This window comes from Chroicocephalus ridibundus, chromosome 19 (assembly GCF_963924245.1).
Source record: "Chroicocephalus ridibundus chromosome 19, bChrRid1.1, whole genome shotgun sequence".
Taxonomy (NCBI): Eukaryota; Metazoa; Chordata; class Aves; order Charadriiformes; family Laridae; genus Chroicocephalus; species Chroicocephalus ridibundus.
This window is the reverse complement of record NC_086302.1, coordinates 1,645,097-1,666,157: the sequence shown is the minus strand read 5'-3', so window position 1 is coordinate 1,666,157 and position 21,061 is coordinate 1,645,097. Positions and strand designations below refer to the sequence as shown.

General features: G+C 49.3%; 1 protein-coding gene across 1 annotated transcript; it reads left to right on the top strand.

The window, feature by feature from the left end:
- Positions 1 to 1,703: 1,703 nt before the first annotated feature.
- SMAP2 (small ArfGAP2) lies at positions 1,704 to 20,839 on the top strand. Its single transcript, XM_063355964.1, has 10 exons — positions 1,704 to 1,894; positions 15,058 to 15,191; positions 15,774 to 15,859; positions 16,720 to 16,798; positions 17,170 to 17,256; positions 17,725 to 17,806; positions 18,330 to 18,430; positions 18,540 to 18,705; positions 18,965 to 19,287; positions 19,701 to 20,839. Exons 1-10 carry the CDS (start codon positions 1,792 to 1,794, stop codon positions 19,824 to 19,826), a joined length of 1,287 nt encoding a protein of 428 aa, XP_063212034.1. The 5' UTR covers positions 1,704 to 1,791; the 3' UTR covers positions 19,827 to 20,839.
- The last annotated feature ends 222 nt before the right edge of the window (positions 20,840 to 21,061 follow it).

Below are 21,061 nucleotides of genomic sequence, written 5' to 3'. Positions count from 1 at the left end.
ACTGGTGGTGCCCCATCAGGGCTCCTGTCTCCTCTCCGGTTCTTTCTCCCCACATCCCAGCCCAGCGTTGGGAATACCAACAGGGTCCTGCCCCCCGCCCCGGCTCCTCCGAGCCTCAGCAGCAGCGGGGAAACACTTCCACCAAAACCTTGGTGTTTTGAGGCAAAAATCCTTTTGGCTCCAGGCTGAGGCTGAGAGCACCTTGTTTTCAGAGCATCTAAATTTGGATCCTCACCATTCACGGAGCCGCTGGGATATTTCTGCTTGTGCCCCAGGCAGACGTGCCCCCGCGCCGCCACCAAGCCCAGCACCTTTCTGGGACGCCAGTGTCACTTTTGGGAGAATTATGTAATTTCAAGTATCTCTCAGGTTACTACATAGCGACATATTTTTTTTCTCCTTTTGATGCCGTTGCTCATTTGATGATTGCAGCTTTTCACATAATGCCGTTTCTCAAATCCTCCCCCCAGTATCTCGGTATGGGAATACCGGGGTTTGGTTTACGATCTCCATCTTCTTTAAAAGACTCGGTCTTTTTCTCCCCCACTGATTTTACTGTGGGATACAACTGGAGCATGTGGTTTTGACCAGCAGTCCCCCCATGCACCTGGGGGTATGTGCTTGCAGGGTCTGCCCCACTGCCCTTGGCGTCCCCCTCCCTGAGGAGCTGTGGGAGGATCGGGCCCACAGTGACCCGGCACCGGGCACAACCGTGTCCCAAACCGCCGTGACAGCGTCAGAAACAGGGTTAGGAGGAGCTGGGACCCACAGGGCCCCATGGGCTGCTACAGGAGAGCTGTGGGGCAGCCCCAATCCACGCATGCCTCTGTGGGGCAGAGACCTGGGGCAGAGCCTGGCCTGGGCAGGGACGGAGGCGCTGACCTCCCCCTCCTCCCCACTGCTGATCCCCAAACCCCCCACCAGCCCCCTGCACCCCACAGCCCTCCCTCCATCCCACAGCTAGCCCCCCTAAGCCCGCCAGCCAGCACCCCTGCACCCCCCGCCACATCCCCCAAAGCCCCCATCCAGCCACTCCAGACACCCCAGTCCCCCCAAACGCCCAGCCAGCACCTCACACCCCACTGCCCCACCTCTATCCCATAGCCAGCCCCCCAGCCAGCATCCCCCCACCCCCAGCCAGCCCCCCAAATCACCCAGCCAGCCCTGCTAAGCCCCCCAGCCCCTCAAACCCCCGGCCAGGCCCCCAAATCACCCAATCAGCTCCTCCAAGCCCCCCAGACGCCCCCCATCTAGGCCGCCCCAAAGCCCCCATCCCCCCCAAGCCCCCCCAAACCCTCCATCCAGCCCCTCCAAGCCCCGCAGCCGCCCCAAACCCCAAGCCAGCCCCCCCCAATCCCCCACGCAGGCCCCCCCAAGCCGCTCAGCCTCCCCAAGACCCCCACCCAGCCCCTCCAAGCCCCGCAGCCCCCTCAAAACCCCCAGCCAGCCCCCCAAACCCCTCAGTCCCCGCAGCCCCGTCCAGCCCCGCCCCCTCGCAGCCCCCCCCCGCGGCCCCACGCCCCCGGCCCAGCCCGTCACGTGACCCTGCCCATTCATGCCTCCCCCGCCACCGCCCCGCCTCCTCCGATTGGCTCCCGCGGGCGCTGGCCGCGCCGCAGCGAATCAACGGCTTAGGGGGAGCGGCCGGGGGAAGGCCTTAAAGCCCGCGCACGGCCACCTATTGGCTCCTCCCCCTGGTGGCCCCGCCCCCGCCGCCGGCCGGAAGCAGGAAGCGGCGGGTGCCCGGGACGGCGGCGCCGTGACCCGCGGGCGGGCTGCGCCGGCCGCGCCATGACGGGCAAGTCGGTCCGCGACGTGGACCGGTACCAGGCGGTGCTGGCCAGCCTGCTGGTGGAGGAGGAGAACAAGTACTGCGCCGACTGCCAAGCCAAAGGTACCGGCGGCCTCCCCGCGGGCCGCGCCGGTTGAGGGGGCGGCGGGGCCTTGGGGGGAGCGGGCCGGCGCGGTTGTCCCCCTCTCGGTGCCGGCGTGTGGCGGGGCGCTGCCCCCCCGCCGCTTGCTGACAGTGGGCTCTCGGGGGTCCTACGATGTCCCCTCTCCCCGGGGGCCGCCGCAGCGGTGGGAGGAGGGACGACTCCTCCGGGAGGACAGGCCCGGCTGGGCCCGGGACGGGAGTGGGGGGCGCAGCTCTGCGCTCCAGCGTCCCCCGTGAGCGGGCAGGGAGAGCTCCGGCCGCGGGCAGGGCTAGCGGTGCCGCTGCCGGGCGGGGGCGGTTTGAGGGTTTGTAGGTGGTTTCCCTGTTGGTTTAGTTGGTGCTTGAAAAAAATGGGAAAAAATCCCACAAAATTTGGCTTCAGCAGAATTTAATTCCTTGGTGGTGGTGGCAGTCTGGGCTGGCGGTGCTCCTGTCAGAAGACCTCCTCCTGCAGCCTCTGTAACCCAGCTTCTGCAGCTCTTGAGTAGGAAACCCCCGGAGATCGGCTTATGGAAACTCATCGGCTCTTGGAGTACGCTGGGGCTTGACCTCAAATGTCAGTGTGAAAACACTTAATCGCCTGTGGGAACTGCTCTTCTGGAGAAGTCTTGCACTAGGAGGAGCCTGGAAAGCTGGTGTTGCGTAATTTTGGAGGGCATTCCAGCTGAGGAGTAATATCCTGTAAATCAGAGCTGTAACGTGAGCAGCAGATCATCCTTAGGCATCAGATAGGAGCAGTACTCGAAGTGCAGCGTGTAAGGAAAAGGAAGGAATTGTAACCTAGCCCTGGAGCCAAATACCACTGAAGGAATTTCATATTTAGTCCTGTGCTTCCTTTTCCACTTAATATTGATTTCAAGGCATGTTGTGTTCCTTATTTTTCTTAGAAAGGAGTGGAATGGGGTAGAGAGGAAGCCGGATGTAAATGTCTGAATTCTAGAAGACAAATGACTAAAGCAACTGTTACTTGTTCAGTGGTGATGCAGGTGCCTTTCTGTAGTTAGCTACTGTGAAATGCTTCGCTTTCCTGTAGCAAAAGGGTTGAGGTTATGCCCATGCCTACCTAAAATCCTATTTTAATGAGCTGTTGTAATGATTTGGAGATCTGAACTTGAGGCTTGTTTGCCAATTGTTGCAGCAAAGGAAGTAGGGGCTGTCTTTCTATGTCCATCTGTAAGTGGGAGACGTAGTGACCTCAGTATGACCTCTAAAAACTGCAGAGAGCACCGCTGAACAACATAAAAAAATCTTGCTATTAAGGTTTGTTTTCAGTGCTGCTCTGAGAGGACCCCTAAAGCCTCATAACCGCGTTGTAACAACCTGTCTTATCTTGGAGATGGTGTGTTTTGAGATGTGTTTCACACCTGGCTTTGGTTGACCATGTAGGTTGAACATGGTGGTGTTGGCAGAGAGCAGAATGTTCCTCTCGCTTGCAAATCCCTTATCTCTTGGCACCTAGTGCCAGCGCCAAGGGCAAAAATAGCTGTCTTATCTTGTGTTTTGAGGCATGAGACAGTAGTGTACACAACACAGAAGCAAATTCTCATAACAGTTCCAGGTTACTTGGTTTGATGTGACTAGCTTCTCCTTCATAGTACATCCTGGGAATGCAGTATTCCAGTTAATTATGTATAAAAATCAAAGCGTACAGTTCAGTCACTAAAGCTGGAAGCTGCTTGTGTCTGGGCAGACAGGTAGGTTGCATCAGTCATGAAGAGTTAGGTGTCTCTTGTACAGAGTTATCTGGCAAAATAATTATCCACTATACTAATGAGATTCATGGACATGTGAAATCTCATTCCTGAGGGCAACATATGGAGATCGTGGCCACAGGAGGTGTAGATGCAGTGAGTTCTCCAGCCAGGTGTCTGACTGGGAGTTGGTGCAAGTCAAAGCATTGTATTGGGCTGCGTTTCGGTTATTGGCGCTTGATGTGGTGTTCTCCCAGCATGGCACTGGTGCTGGTTTGCAGCGATGGCAAGGCAGGCCCGATGTCCTTACCGCTGCTGAAAGTAACTGCAATGTTCTGCTTTGCGTATGGATGTGAACCCCAGGTGCACTAGTGCAGAGTAAAGAGCACATTTCATTTGATATATGGCTTCTTAATAACTAAAACTCTGTGCAAGTGTGTGCTAATGAGCGGCCACGTGGTATTTGCTACCTCCAGATGGCTTCCCTCAGCATTTCCAGTGCTACCTGAAAGAAAAGCCGCTTTGCTGTACAGCTGACTTGCTCTGGTTTTACCCAACGGCTAGTCTAGCTACACTAGTTGAGATACATTAAGAATAATAAAATATACACAAGTATATTGTTCTTATTCAGCTGTGCCAAGGTCACAGCTGAAATCTGGTCACCAACCACTGATTGGTGGTGGCAGGTGATGTTCCTTACGCCAGCTCCCTCCTTTGGCAGCTCATGTTCAAGATCATAAGGATTTTTGCATGAGTTTCAACAAAACTGAGGGCAGAGTGAGAGCCTAGCGGCTCATACAGCACCTAGCAAAATACTTTTACAATAAAACACTGGCTTTTGACCATCTGTTTTTATGCTGAAGTTACTGAATTTTGTAGTGGTTTGCTGCTTGATCGGAGCGTTTCAAAGCTACCATGACACATAGGCAGAGACTGTTCAGTTGCCACCCACACTTCCATTATGCCTGTTCCCAATGACCTAACTACTTGCCGGGTTTCATTACTGTATTTTTTCCACTTCTATACACAGAACTAAACGAGATCTCAGTACCTGTTAGTGTGAGCTGCAGTGCTAGTATGTGCCCACTTGGTTTTGTGCTCTGCCGAAACTCACAGCCTTGGGGTAAAAGTCTGGTTTTCAGCAACATCAGCTCTCTGATGCTGGCTACTGGTTGGGCCCGGTGCTCTGGGACCAGTATAGCAAGCACACTGTTTGCTGTGCCGTGCTGGTGAACAGTTGGGCATCTTCCATCTCTTGTGCCCTCATCAAAGTGATTGCTTAGAGAGAAGATCATCTTCTGTGATGTTCTTATTACTTGCTTTCCATCAGGCAGTGCATACAAGTGGTTCCTAGTCCAACTTGCGTCTTTAAGTGTGATAAGGAGGGGAAACTAGTTTCTCCCATATACTCTCCTTCCCCCCCTATGTCTGGGATTCAAGTGACTTCAGCAGGGCCCATCACCCTTCCCAAGGCTTTTCTTCCAACAAGCTGTTGAAGACAACGATGGCTTCACGTGGTTTCTCTGCATAACTTTTCTGTAAGAGCTACACAGATGAGCCTGAAAGGAAAAATGCAGAAGCATGAGTCTGATGGCTTGCCTAGGCAAGCCATTAATGTCCTGGGTATAAGGGGTTGGAGGGGGGAAAAAAAGACAAGGAAACCAGGAAAGAGAGCTCAGGGTGGTTTTTGCTTCTGCAACAATAAACACTGCTGTGGTTAGAGGCTCTTGTTTTGGAGGAAGCTGGGCGAGATCTCGCGCCTTCTTCTTCCTCTTTGCATTGCAAACTTTCTGTCCAAAGTAACCATGGGTAAACGGGGTGATCTGAGCAAAGGCGGGTGGACAGGCAGTGAGTAGTACCTCCTGCGCCAAAGCAGAGCGTGGCTTTCTGGCAGTGGGGCTTAGGAGTGAAAACTCACGTGTGTGTGAGAGGGGTCTCTTCACTACCTGATCAGAACAGGACTCGGCAGCTCAGTGGCAGCCTTTCAGGACATAATCTAGCAGTGTCAGGCACAAACAGAACAGCGGATTTCCGCTTGCAAGTGCTATCGAAGGTTACTCAGTGGTTTTCACGTGCAGCTCTGAATGCTGTCACGATACTAATATCAATGATCAAAAGCAACACTCCGGTGTGGAGTCCTCGCAGCACTGCTCCACCTGCAGCCATGCAGCTCTCCCCTCGGGACTGCCCAGTGTAGCTGAGGTGGTCGCGGCTGTCTTGGCTAAAAGCTGGAGTGGTGAATTATCATAATCCTCTTTTTGAAGGCCGTTGCTGTATGAATCACTTGAACAAAACGCCTTAAAAGAGCAGCTGTTGATGAGTGAGATCGGGATCTCTTCTACCAGTGCATTCTTCATGGCAGAGGGCCTTCTGAGGGCAGCTGTGTTGCTGTCGTGGTTTTGTGTGTGTGTAAGATAACACGACTGTGGAGCAGCCTGACCGTATTGAGTGTCTGTCAGAAGATACGCTGCTGAGCATCAGAATGAGTCTGGAGGCTGCAATTGCAACGTAGATGAAGGAGGGATGTGGTGTAATCTGTGCAAGCTGGGCTTGACCTAAGGGTTCAGATGCCTTCCAATAAATGGAAGATGCCTTGTGTTGAGTAACACTTGCATTGACGGGGTTCTCTGCATTTCTGACTCTGAAGCTCTGTACTCAACTTGTGTAACATACAGCTAATTCTATTTGATTCTCTCCTCCTCCCAAACTCTTCCCCTCTGCTCTTCCAGTCCTATCTATCCAACAGGCTCCTTGGATCCAGTTTCGTTGACGTCGGAACGGCAGGTTCCTCCACAGGGAGCACCAGCGAGGACTGCTCTGTCCATCAGTTAAGGTTGCCCTGTGCTCCTCCTGGTTTGTCTGATTCTTCCCTTCGTCCTTTGTCTCGTGAGAACTGTGGGTTCCATGCCGAAATCAACCCCTTCTTGTAACTTTAGTGCTTAGATGGGAAACTACTTGATCCCCAACACAAGCCCAGATCTAATTCGTCCAGCAGTCTTTTCTGAAAGAGGGGTAGAACTTTGAAAATACCTGTTAAGAGGTGGTTAAATACTGGGTGGGAAGCAGGAAGAGCAGGATAAAAAGCTTGGGGTTAGAGTAGGTGCAGTTAAGGAACGATGACTTCCAGTGGAATGGGGGAGTTGGCTTATTACAGCTGGTTCAGTCCAGCCAAACTAGTATTAATATAAAACATGTTGCTAATATTCAATGAAAATCCGTTGTGACTCAACTCCTCCATCAGCAGACTATTGAATCGCAGCTGAATTTCCTTTTCAGTAAAAGCAATATGAAGAGTAACTTTTTAAATAGCTGCCTGGAACAACTGCATGAGATGAAGAAATGATCATTATGGGAAAGCTGAGCAGTGGGTAGTGGTGCGTACTGTTTGCCTGCAGTGGGCTTCAAAAACCAAAGTGGTAGCACTAAAGCTTCTCAGCATGCCTTAGAAAATCTTGTATTAGGAGAAAGCTCAGTCTTATGTAATGGAAGCTTACCGGAGGGGGTGCGTATGTGCTTGTGTACTCACTTTGATTCTGAGCTGCAGTCACAATATCTGCAGTTATCTTAATGAGCACTACGTTTTCTCTTCTGCTTCTAACTGTCCTTCTCTTCTAAAGTCAGCTCTGGAAGGAATAGCCTTGTGCACAAGGTGGCATTAATTTCAAGCGAGTGCAAATAAGTGTTCAGAAATTAACTTTGTGAGACTGGCTTTATCCCACAGTGATCTTTGTCTGAGCAGCACCGCCATGGTGTACGACTGGCTGGGAGGAGCGCAGCTCTGTCCAGCTGTGAGCCTGGCCCTACGTACACCTGCTCGAAGGAAGTTTTAACTTCCCATTCCAGCCACCAAGCAAGGAAAAAAAGCATCAGCCTTTCCAGTGGGGACTTGCTCTGGAATTGGTTTGTGCTTAGGAGAGTTGTAGGAAGATACCCTTTAAGAAAAGATGCGCAGAGCTCTGAGTCATACAGGGATGTACGTGTCTCTACATCTGCCAGAAATAGATAACAAAGATAATCCTCCAAGCGGAGGGCATCTCGGCAAACCATGTCAGCTCGAACAGCCTTGTTCTTCTCTACCAGCTGTACAGACCCACCTGGGACACGGAGAGCCTGCGTGGTGAGTGGCTGTATAGCAGAGGGTGTACATCAAGGGTCCAAAAAATGCCGTGTGATTCTCAGAGCATAGCTGTAACTTCTAGTAAAAGTTTGTTCCTATAGTAACTGCCAGATGAATTACATAAGGTTTCAAACATGCTCAGGAACTTGTGTGCCAGCCTCTTCAGAAAATGCCTCTGCCGTTTAAAGGTAATTCATCTTGCAAAATGCAAGTAGGTTATCAAAACCAACTAGAGAATCAAGAATAGCTTTGGTCTCCTCCAGGTTGATCCAGAATAGTGATTACTTTGTGTGTCCTGGGAAATCTAGGACAGGAAAAGTTTGAGTTTTTAAGAGAAACTCTCTTAGAGCAAAGCTTCCTCTGACTGCAAAGCTGGTTACCTGTGCTATCATTGGACCTTCAGTGCCTCGTTAAACTGCTTACCTCTATTTTTGGCAAAACATGCCATTCCTTACTGGCCAGGTTATGCCCTTTCCTTATGAATGTCAAGTCCTTTTTGGTAACTTTGACAGTGAAAAGTAGTTCATGTCTAGCTCTAGATATCGAAGGGATTGTCAACCAAGCAGAAAGTGGCCCAGGAGCTCAGACCCCTCCTCTGTTAGGAGCTATTTTAAGGACTTAGTGACTTCTACTTCTCTCCACAACTCAATTGAGATTGGAAGATAGGGTCTAAATATTTCCAAAATGCAGTGAGGAATTAAAGCTGGGTGAGCAGATGTCTTGTAAGGAGTTTGGTGGAGAAATTCTAAGTTGAATTTTGGTGGGGTGAAATGGTAGTGATAGTGTGAGTTTCCATCCTGCTGCTCTATGTGCGGGTTGGGCATAGGGATGGTGTTTACCTAGTTTTTTTGCATTTCATGGAAATTCAGGCCTCCTTGAAATCTGTTGCCTTTACCCTAGCAACTTCTAGGACTGACTCATGTGTAGTTTTGGCTAAAATCTAGTGCTTGGACATCTGTTATCTCGTCGCTGGAACACTATGAAATCCTGATCTCTGATATTGAGCATCTAGCTGCTGGGACTCTTGCTATGCAGGAATACATGCATCATGGAACTTGGCCGAATTTATCTATTTTTAGGCATTGTGGTCATCAGTATTGGTAATGTTAACCAGTCCTCTTGCATGGATTCTTATTATAGCACCTGCTTGAAATTGTTGCTTTCGTGTTTATTTACTGAAGTAATAAACATCACTTTCTTGAACAACAGGAAGGACCTGCCCTGCTGTTCACAGCATCGATTTTAATTTCCTCCACCTTGCTCCATCTGCATTTGTATCATCACAGCACGTGTTCAAAGAACAAGATGGTAACGATGATAAGATGAGCACTGAAGGCTGCTTCTGCAAGCTCACTGCTACGCAAAGCTAGATCAAGTGCTGCTGTGTGGCTGCGTTCAAGGCCACCGGGCACTCAAATATTATGTGTTTCTGGTAAACTGTAGAAGATTCAAAGCCTGTTCCTGAGAGGAAACAGAGCCGGCACCAGTCAGTTTGATCTGACTTGGCCAGTAAGGTACCTGTAGCCAACACCATGGTTTGGGGAAGGAGCGAGTATACTGGTTGCTGCTAATACAACCAAGAAGATTTTTAAGGCAAACTCCAAGCTGTTGTTGGAAGCAATATTCTCAGCCTCCTTAGATGCCTCTGGCTCTTCCTTTTTCCTGCAAAGAGTGGTTAAAGCCTATAACTACTGCAGCAATCTTCTACTGGAAAAAAAAAAAACAAGATGAAGAAAAACCCTGAAAACAGCCCTTTCCTCTTTAAAATGATGGCATAAAGTTGAATTTTTGAACTACTAAACTGCTTGAGTAGATATATATCCCTACCAACCTCCCTTGGTACAGAGTTTTTGGCTTTAGCATCCCTGTTTCACTGGGTTCCAATGGCTTCCCAAAAACTACACAAATAGCTTATCTGGTACGAAACCTGGAGGTACGGCAGGTGTCAGCCTTCACAAATCTCAGATAGGTCCATGAACCCTGCATCAGGATGCACGCTCAGGCCAGTAACTAACTAGGCTGTGTTAATAATTAAATAGCGTAATTTAGAGATCTTGAAGTCAAGTTTAACCGTGCTTTTTACCCACTTGCGGAGTTTACCTTGTTTCCCCAAACTAATCTGAACACTTGACTGTAGAACAGACATCTACAGTAAAGAGCAGAGGAAGTTGTTTTGTAAGACAGCCTTTGTCATAGCTTTTCTATGAGCGGAATGAATTTCAGTAAGTCATTAAGCAATCCCTTTCCAGAATAACGAAACCACAAGTCAGAGGAAGCTCTTGGATACTTGGCTGTTTCCTCATTTGGCTCTGCAAAAAAGTAGGGCTTTTCAACTTTGTCTCGATGAGAAATTTCCAAGTACTGGTGAAGGCTTGTCCGAGAGGATGTGACTGTCATCTCGCAGGGATTATCCCACTCCCAGGCGAATTTCCCACATCCACCTCCCCTGGGAGCGCTGAGAGGGGCTGGTTGTACGCCGCCGTAGCCCAACACACGCAGCAGTGTTAACTGGGATCAATGGGCTGGGCAGGCGCTTCTCCCTGCTACAGCTGGGCTTTTGCTGGAGCGCTTGCAGGCAGGGAGCCCGCGAGTCGAATGATTGTTTGCACTAAGAATATTTCATTAGGCTTTGAATAGCGATGTTCTCTCCTTCCTGCCTATGAAAGCATCTATTTTTTTCCTGACCCCCCCCCCCCCCTTCTCAAAAGAGCGATGGCTTTGCAGCCAACTTCTGTTTTATTTTTAAACGCCTTCTGGAGGGTTATTACCAAAGAAACCTGCATGGGTAGCTTGAGCCAAAATCTAATGCCTGAATAAAGGGTGAGGAGTGAATCCCCTTGGGATTCCTTGATTAAAACCACTCAAGGGTGTGAGCTTTCAGCAAGTGACTAAGACATGATGGGGACTAGCCAGGCTGCGCTGGGATTTTAGAGGGAACCGAGAACCTCTTCAGTAAGGGCGGATCATTCAGGCAGTCCTTGTAGGCATTAATGATTCTAACTTAAGCTGGTATGACCAGCTTGGGATGCGGGGTTTATTTGGACAGGCTGGGGTAGAAAACAGGTGGTGATACTGTCTCACGGAAGCACCGGCCAGGCACCCGAGTTGCTCGCACGTAGCTCTCTAGTCTCCTAGGTGGGGACGCATCCTCGCTTAGCAATGCACTCGAGTATTCAGTGCAGCTTTCTAAAATGAAAACTGACTGAGCAGGAGATGCTTTTAAGCTTGAGATCTTCCTGCAACCACTGCCAGGCGAGGAGTATGTCCCGAGGTGGTCTGAGCTGGCCTTAATATTGTGCCAGAACTGAGCGTATAGCTGGGCTCTTAAATAAGCTTTGACTCTTACTCAAAACTGACTTTTTTTTTTAATCTCGTGTTCACCTGCAGATGGTTGGCCTTCTCCAGGAAGGATTTGTGCACGTATGAGGTGATGTACAGGGGCATGGCAGGCTTAATCAGAACGGAACGAGCAATGCCCAGCCCGAGTTGGTGCCAAGTAACTTGCTTCCCATAGCTGTTAGAATGAGCCGTAATGCTGAAACAAAAGTGACTGCAGCATCAGGCTTGCGTGTCTGATACTGGTTGTCATTGCAGCAAACTCCCAGCGCTGCATATGGGAACGAGTTTTCATTTGGGCCGTAAGCTCTGAAGCCATCTGGTGGCTGCGAGGATGCCAGCCTCGGGGGAACTATTTTTATAGCATTAGCGGGAGTATTCATGCGAGGACCAATTTCTTTCATGTTTCTTTCTAGTGGTTTAACAAGCTAAGTGTTTCTCTTAGCCTTGTCCTAAAACCTTTGGCATCTTAAGTGTCCGGGATTGACTGAACCCGGCGGGTGAAGTGCTCCCCGTGGCGTGCCCTGCCCTCGCGCGAGCAATTAGTGGTGAGTGTCGGGGTGTGCGCAGAGGCTGCGAGGGATGATAGCGCTCCATGGCGGCGCTGGCAATGCCGATAAACGCTGCTGTGTTGTTCTCTAAAGTGACTTTCCGACATAAAAACATTTTTTCTCTGAAAAAATTGTGCCCTAACTTCTACTAAGGTGTTTTACCACTTCTGCCAATGCTCCGTCGCTGGAGCTTCTGTGCAGTCTTCAGCTCGGTTTAGTTTTTGGGAAGTTAGATGCTGCAGCATGTGACCAAACTTGTGTCTGTAAATACCACCTGGAGCTTTCTGCAAGTCAGTCACCTTGAAAATGGCATGTGAAATTGAGGGGAAATGACTGTACAATGTTCTCCCCAGCCAGATATTTATGGGCACTTCCCCCGTGTGATTTCTAGCGCAAGCTCCGTCACCGTGGCCTGAAAAGAGGGAAGTGGGGAGCTTGTTTACATTTCCATCAAACCCCATCCCCCCCTTGCCCACAGAACTAAGTGCTTTATAAGAAGTGAAATGGTAAAAATGATAATTTTAATGAGCATGGAGTTATTTGGAGTTTGATTCAGCGGGACACACTTCACTTCCCTGACAGTGCTGCCAACAGGCTGCTGCTCCGCTCGGCCCTGGCTCTTCTTTCCCCGTTTTCCGAGCCCTCCCGTGTCAGCCTTTGAGGGCTCAGCTGCCGTTGAGGCAAGGGGGTCTCTTCCGCAGCTGCTTATCTTAAAGTAACTTTTCCACTCTCGAGGGATGTAGCTGTTACCTTGTTCCTCTCTTTTTTTTTTTTTTAAATCACAGTGTTGCTAGAATACAGGGCTGTGTAACTAGGCTAAAGAAATTGCTGGTTATCTCCAAAAGCCTGGGGCCCTCGGATCTAGAGTTCAAGTTGACACGCCGTGCAGAACCACAGAGCTGGCTGCAGACTTTGGGCAGCATTTCCAGAGAACCACCCAAACATCCTGCTCCTGTGGCTCTGGAGTCACCGCCGTGTCAGAGCAGACTGCTGAACTTCTGGGTTCACCCTCTTCCTCCTGGCTTCAGGCAAAAATGACCTCACAGCCCCGTACTTCTGGTATTTCCTCTAGTCGGTACACCTAAAGCCTTATGGCATTTATTGGCACTGCAGGTAGGCCTAAACCCTGGCTGAAATAAGCATCAGTAAAGAGAACTACCCCTGGTTGTATAATAGGTGTTTATCACCAAGCCAAATGCTAGCTGCTAGGAGGATTTCTGAAAGCCTACATATTTATTTCTTTAAGACAGTCACTGGCACAATGAAGCTCTTCCAGTACTAGGGTCTTCCAGAGCTGGGACCTACAAGTTGCAGCAACCGTCAGCTGTTATTCCTGTACTCAGCCCTTGCTATTTCAGATCCTGCATCACAAATGAAGTAGGGCGAAGGCAGGGTGGGCATAACAGGCTGTACCACTGAATCATCCTCTCGTGTGGCATCGCGGGGTAGGAGGATGCAGTGGCTCGAGCGAGCACATGTGACAAACCGGTGAGCTGATTACTACAGCCCTGATGTAGTATCTAGCTGACTATTAATCCTTTTAGTCCTATAAAGGCTAAATATATCTAGAGTTTAAATCTAACCTTGAATCTCATGCTTAATCCTGACGGCGGTCTCACGTTATAGCTTTCAGTGTGTATCTGGGAGAGAGCTCCACAAATAAATCAAATGAAGCATCAGGGTTCCTGGCTTCACCTTGGCGTGCTACAGGTGTAACATTGAAGAAGCCTTTTATTTCCATGCCTTATTTTGTGCCTGGCATACTTAGGTGCTGCTAAAAGTATGGGCCCCCGCTTTGCTGCATTCGGTCCTGTTTTGGTAAGTACAACAAAGGAACTGAGGTATAGGCAGGAGTGTGCTTCTGCTCAGGTCTTCGCCGAGAGCTGTGCCTAAGCTGCTGGGAAGTGACTTTCATCAGCTTCATTAATTGGGTATGATTCTCTGAAAAAGCAGAAAGCAATGGCAGGCCAGGCCAGAAGCCTTAAGAGATTATTTTTTTTAATCATAACCTGAGTTAGCTGGAATAGGTACTGGGGGTGAGTTAGAGGTTGCACGCCTTTGCCCTGGAAGGGACCATGAGCCGTTGATTGCACTCAGCAGCACCAAATCCCTCAGGATACTCTAGGCTTTTCCGCTAAATAGGAATTAAACTGTTAACAGCCATCTAGCACATCCAGGAGAGTCAAATACAGTGCTGCTTTTTTAGGGCTCTGAAATTACACTTTCCCCCTCTTCCCCCTCCCACCTCAGTCTCATTAGCTTTGATGCTTGCTATTTTAACTATGGCAAGAAAAGGCAGAATAACTCTTCATCTGCAATAATGCCTGCAATCCCTATAAAAAGTGCTGGTACAGTTTATTGGGTCCCTCATTCAGGATGTGGCTTTGCTGTGGCTGTTTGGCCGGTTACCTGTGGATGGTGACATCCAGCCCAGGATGGAAGCTGGCCGCAGTGACTGTGTGGCTGGCTGGCAGCTCCAGCCAGATGATTTAGTTTGAAAACCTGCTTGTCTTGCACTGCAGAGAACTACTTCCGAAGCTGGTATTCCTTCGGCGGGACTGAGGGTTTCGATGGCCAGGGTCTGCTGGCCCTGGCTGGGAGGGGTGGGAGTGCCTGTGGTCCTCTGCCCTCCCCCGGGTGATGCATTGCTGGGTTTCCTTCAGAGAACTGTTTGCAGTGAGTAAAACTAAGCTTGTCAATCTTTCCCTTGTGGTTTTTTTTCCCCTGGCATGATCTCCCTTCTGCCCCTTGGAGCTCTCCTGCCTGTCTGAAAGCCGCATGCAAACCACGAATCTGATGAGAGCTGTAGAAACTGCGGAGTGAACTGATCATCAGCCTCCTGCCAGGATTGCAACCCGGGGTCCTGCCCCTGGCTCTGTGGCTTTTTGGTGGCCAGCGTACTGGGCTTTGTCCTGCTCTCCTGCCTCAGCCGTAGCTCCCTGCATGAGCCTCTCAGAAGACTTGATGATACAGTCTGTCTGTCAGACGCTGGCTATTTTATACTGCCTTTCCGAGAGCAGTAGTGAATATTCTGGAGCTGATCCCACTGCAGTAGGGTTACCTGAGAAAAGTTCTCCATTGCTAAAGCAGGAACACAGACTTACACTGACATGACTGTTGCATCAGTTTAAGCAAGAAGAAATTGGGGTTTTGTAGTGCCTTGGGTGGTCTGAATGCCTGTTTTCTTCCCTCCTCCCCTTAGAGTTGTGTAGAGCCCTCAAAACGGAAGAGGGAGTCAGTAAAATACTAGCTCTGAGTATAAGCATTGGGAGACAATCTTCAAATGTCCTGCTGATGTCTAACGCAGTTTCTAATCTGGATGAAAATGTAAACGCCTCGGTCCCAGTTCACTTGGTACAGTTTCTCAGTTGCTAAAGGCAACTACAGCTTGACGTGCTGGTGTGAAACACTTGTGTCTCTTTGCAGGGCCACGATGGGCGTCCTGGAATATCGGTGTATTCATCTGTATTCGTTGTGCTGGGATCCACAGGAACCTGGGAGTTCATATATCCAGGGTAAAATCTGTCAATCTCGACCAGTGGACACAAGAACAGATACAGGTAATGAGTGAAACACGAACAGTGGCGTTCTGTTGGCGGGGATGGGTAAGCTGGGCGATAAACAAAGTCTGAATAGGCCAAAGACGTGGGAAGTGAAGCAGGAAGAAGATACCAAGTGAGATTAGATTGGGAGGGAAAATGTCATGATTTCAGGCTCAGCAAACATCAGAGGGTGAAGACAAACGCTGCAAGCTTCTGTAAACTGCCAAAGGCTGCTGGTGTCTGGAGCTGCTGCCCACCTCCTCTCCTTGAGGTTCCCAGAAGACAAATTCTCAACTTCCAGAGTGACTTTAGGCTGCTAATGTGATATTTTTCTTGTCTTTGAATACATATTGTGCTGTGGTGCTTAGGGTTGGCTAATTGTGCGAGGGGGGATCATAGCAACTGCATCAGGGATTCCCAGCTAGTAGGCTTGCACCAAAAGCCTGAGGAGTGGCTTCCAGGTACAGAACAGACTTCAAAAGTCTACACGTGCCTTCTGGTCCACACAGAGAGGCTTTTGCTTGTAGTCAGTCATGCTAGTATGTATAAGAGCTTTAATGCCTGTGAAACAAAGGGTTCAAGGATTCTTTTGAATTGCAGTGCATGCAAGAGATGGGAAACGGAAAAGCAAATCGTCTTTATGAAGCCTACCTGCCAGAGAACTTCAGGCGACCTCAGACAGATCAGCATCCTTTCTTCCTTTGCTGCTGGGGAAACATGGAGCCTTTTCATCTTGTCGCTTTGTAGCTGCACTCCTTGCATAGGAGGCTTAACTTCGTGTGCCTGGGCGTCAGCTGTGAGAATGAGTTCCTAGCTAGGCACCCCCTGAGCATTGCTTCACCCGCGGGCTGCTCGCTTACGGAAGGAAGCGGAAGAGAGCTAAAAAGATCCCTTCTGAGCTCTGAGGGTGGAGAACCGGAACACGAATGTTACGACCTGAAGCTATTGCATGAGATGCGTGTTAGAGTCTGGGGCAAATAGGAGGGGTCACTTTCAAAAGCACTGAGCGTTTAGAAGTCTCAGTGGAGACAGATAAAAAGGTTTAACACTTCTGAAAAATTAAGCTGTAACTGGAATCGTACGGGAGGGTTTCTGGATGCAGAGTGCAACAGGAGTATAGTGATGTAAACCTAAAGACAGGCAGGAGCACCTCTGCCATCAATTCTGTCTTAAGCTGGTGGCTGAGATGCTTCTGAATGTGCAGGATCCATTTCTCTGACCTCCGTGTGATTTGTGCTAATGACGTGTATGCTCTTAAGTGATGGTTGGAGTAAATATACGTCAGTGAAGAAAATACGCTGGGAATTTAAGCCCTGATTTAATATACCTTTTATAGCACCATCATGCTTGGAATAACCCCAGGGCTAAAATTGAGCAGGTAAAGTAGTTGGATCCAACAGTAAATTATTTTAAGAAAGTTCCTGCTGGAAATACTCTTTAAACAGTCATTAGTTTAGTTACAGCCTGTACCTTGTATCCACGTGTCAAATAATACTACGTAAGTCTTCTATTCTTGAATCGTTTGTCTTTAACAAGCTGCTTGCAGAGCCGTGGAGAGCTTCATTCGGGATAAATACGAAAAGAAGAAATACATGGACCGAAGTATTGACATCAACGCGTTTAGGGTTAGTTTCTAATCACTTCTACAGGAGCTTGAGTGCACGTTAAGATATAAGTGTATGCCTGTCTCATGAGTAAGCAGTGGCTCCATGAAAACAGGCACTTTAAATGTTTCCTGTATTAGTGACTGATCTCTCTCCAAGGCTGATTGCGCTCAGTCATTCTGTAGAAAGAATTTAAGTTGGAGGGGAGCTTTGAAGGCCATCTTGTCCAACCCCTTCCACAAATTTGGCAGGACTAGCTTCAAATATAGTCTTTAGCTGTTTCTTTGAGGCTTTTTAGATTAGTAGCAGCTTTACTTAAAGCTCTGTATGAACTCTCTCTTGGTATGATGGCATGAGTTTTGACCCTCATGTCTGTATTTTTTTCCTTACAGAAAGAAAAGGATGACAAATGGAAAAGGAGTAATGAGCCAGTATCAGAAAGAAAACTGGAACCTATCATCTTTGAGAAGGTGAAAATGGTAAGACCGAAAGGCATGGTCATGGATCAGTTGCAAACACTTCTCTCAAGCAGAACAGAGCAGTCCAGCTTGATGTGGAGGCATTTTTTCTGGCCTCAGTCATAGCAGTGGGTGCACTGAGTCACGCTAATGGTAGTGGCTTGTTTTTACTGCTCATCTAGATACTAAGCAGACGTGTTCTGCCTCGCAATGCAGAGCAGATTGGAATCCAGCTACTCCCCGCTTAGCTTTCCAGCTTGAGCGGCTACTTGTTTCCTAGTTTAGAGTATGCTTAAATTTAGCAGTGGGTCCCAAAGTAATGGGACAATAAAACAACTATGTAATACTCGCTCTGAAATTCCCTTTGCTTTGGGAGCACTTATGCCCACTGGAAAAAGGGATTTTAAGGGTTAATGTCTCATTAAAGCCTCTAATGTATCAGAGTAAACCCAAAATTTGAACAGGACTTTTGGTGTTCTTTTTCCCTAGCCTCAAAAGAAAGAAGAAACACAGCAGTCTAGAAAAAGTTCTCCTAAATCTACTGAACCAGTGATGGACTTGCTAGGACTTGGTGAGAGCCTTTCCAGCCTTACTGCGCTTGTTACAGTGACCCTGTGCACCATCTTTGGTCTTGGGAATCTGACGAGCTTTTAGTACTTATTTTCCATGTCGGTGAACAACAACTGGTAGGAATACTGGAGTGTTTTGCTTAAACTACTCCAGTGCAACTCAAGCACAGTGCTCAGTGCTGCAGCAGAGGCAGTTTTCCTTATGTTTCCCTTTGTGGGGGTGCAGCGGTTGTGCCGGTAGTGTTCCAGGAGCGGCTCTAGTGGTCTCCAGACACCATGTGGCTCCTGGCTGGTCCCAGGTTAACAGGACAGACATGGCGCAGTGCGCTTCCTCGGTCCTGAGCCAATTCCTTCTTGGCACCAGAAGGACGAGCGAAGAGCTGGCAATGTGCGCTGGCTGAAGTAGGTTACAGGTCAGGTCACTGGGTTGAGCGGCATATGGGCAACCTGCTCAATTGGCAAGGAGGCTGCCCCCCAGCCTGCGGCCACCTGCGGTGGGTGTTCACGCAGCTTTGTCTCCCCCAGATGCTCCTGTGACAGCCACCGTTACAAACGGCAGGCCTAGCAGCTTGGAGAAGGATCTCGATCTTTTTGCATCAGTGGGATCAAACTCCGACTGCAGGAAGGTAAGTCGGGAACGTCGGTGCTTGGCAAAGCCCAGTTAGATGCTTGAATGAGATGTGTCTTCCCCCAGTGCTGGATGCAGCTGGTGCACTTGTGCTGTCTCTGTCTCAGGTCACTGGCTCTATGCCGACATCTGGAAGCGCTGGTTCTGTTCCCGAAAACCTGAATCTCTTCCCTGAGCCAGGAGGAAAAGGGGAGGAAGTGGGGAAGAAGCAGCTCTCTAAAGACTCCATCCTCTCCTTGTACGGCTCTCAAACACCTCAGCTGCCCGCGCAAGGTAATGGATCTCAGAATAGAGCTGTGGAACAGCAGTACGCTAATCCGGAGTGGGTGGGGTGTCCTGACAGCTGACAAGCAAAGATGTGGGAATGCAGGTGGTCCTTCTGGAGAACTGGTGAGTAGCATGATGAGCAGCTTAGTCTGGATGTCATGGCCAAGTGCATGTTGTGATAGTCTCTGATCTGAAGGTCAGCGTTTCATTCCCTGACAACGAGTGCAGCAGTTCTTCTCTTCATGGCTTCTCTGCCGTTTTCCAGGAGCAATGTTCATGGCCCCGGCTCAGATGGCGTATCCTGCAGCAGCATATACAAGCTTCCCGGGAGTAGCCCCCTCCAGCAGCATGATGGGAGGCATGATGGCCCCATCAGTGGGAATGATGGCCCAGCCTGGAGCTGCGGGGATGGTGACTCCCATGGCCATACCAGCTGGATATGTGGGTAATGTGCAGGCAGCTGTCATTGGTGTCCCCAACGGGATGATGGCTGCGCAGCAGGCTGGCTACGTAGCTGGCATGGCAGCGGTTCCCCAGCCCGTCTATGGCGTGCAGCCAGCGCAGCAGCTTCAGTGGAACATTGCTCAGGTGAGGCGTGATCTTCTGCTGACCCAAAGGTGGATGGAGGGCAGGGGAAGCACACACAATTAAATCTAGCCCCGTACCTGAAAACTTCAGTGCTTTTATGGCCTGGCGCCTGGGGTTGGGTGAGGTCTGCTGACACCTCAGGCAAACTGAGGGATCACAAAGGAGTAACTTGTTCAGAGGCCTCAGTGCTTGGTGGAGAACAAACATCAGGGCGACAGCAGCTAAAATGAAAAATTCCTCAGCTTGCTAGGTGGGCACACGCCCGAGAAGCCGGTGACTTCTGTTCACCATAACTCTTTAAAAGAACTGGCTTAAGCCTGTAATGTGTTGGGGAGCAAGAGTTTTACCTTTGACTGCTGTGGGCTGGCAGTCTCCTTGACATAGCCTTGACTTCTCTCCTCTCCCCTTTGCAGATGACCCAGCAGATGGCTGGGATGAACTTCTATGGAGCTAATGGCATGATGGGCTATGGACAGTCAATGGGTGGCGGAGGTGCCCAGGGAAGCAATCAGTCCCTCAGCACTCAGATGTGGAAATGATCCCTTGCGTTGTGACCATTCTTGCCTTCTGTTCTGTTCTTCAAAACTGCTCCATGAGACATTCAGGGTTTTTTCTTTCCGGCTGGCTGCCCAGCCTGAGCCTCTTTCCATAACTGAGACCCATCTCTGCCTTTTCACTGTCAGACACGGTGAAACCTCAGTGACCAGAACATGAGCTCCCCTGTATTTAGCACAGTCAATGCACACACTTCTGGGGTGGATCCCCTCCTTGCACAAACCCCCACCGATGCGTCTGGGTAGCACTTAACGCCCTGCTGGGCATCTGAGCAGAGGTGGGACTGAGGAACTTGGGAAATCTGTACTTAACACAGGCCTGTAATGTCCGCCCTTTTAAGAACCACTTAAAATCTAGTATTAGTAGGGGTTTTGGTTACCAGAGGGGTGGAAATGTTGTTTGGTGCTGAGGAACTGGATTTTAACCCACGCCCAGGGGCAAGCAAGCCTTGCTACCTCTTCCCTTGAGTGGAGTTCTCCGGAGCTGAGGCCTTGCTGTGCTTGGCTCGCCAACCCTCATTGGAACCAAAGTCATTTTGAAGACCCCTCTCCCTCCCCCCGTGAGCAAGCAGGATTCTCGCGCAGTGTGGGGGCAAGCTGTTTGGAATGTGAAACTTGCACTTCAGAGTGGCTTTTCTGTCTAATACGTGGTATTGATGTATTTAACTTTTAACAATCTAACTGAGAGTTAACTTATCAAGGGCTGAGAGCCCACTGCAAGTTTTCTTACACTTTTAAAATTACTACGACATCCTAATTTATACTTTTTTCATATATTTTTTTGTTGTTGTTCCTGTGTAATCCTGGTACCCTTTCCCGGCTAGCTTTTGACATTTTAATCTAGGCGTAGAAAGTGGGTGGGTCAGATTTCTTTTCTCATCTTCAATAGAACACAACTGCTTGAACTCATCAGCGTGAGCAAGAAGTCAGACTTCTGTGGTCTGCTTTATCCTGTGTATATGTAAATTCCCAAATAAAATATTGCAGTGAAACCTCAACTGACTTATCTTGTTTTTAAAGAGCGTAACAGATTGTGTTGAACGCTGTTTAACTGGCGCGAGTTGTTCACTTCAGGTGTGTGGGGATTTGGAGCCTTTCATCCAAATCGGACCGACTCCATCTGCTTTGTAGCAAGTGTCAGGCGAGAACAGTGTTTGCCTGAAAGCTAAGGACCGTCAGCGTGCAAAGAACCAGGCTCAGCAGAGGCAGAATCAGGTCAG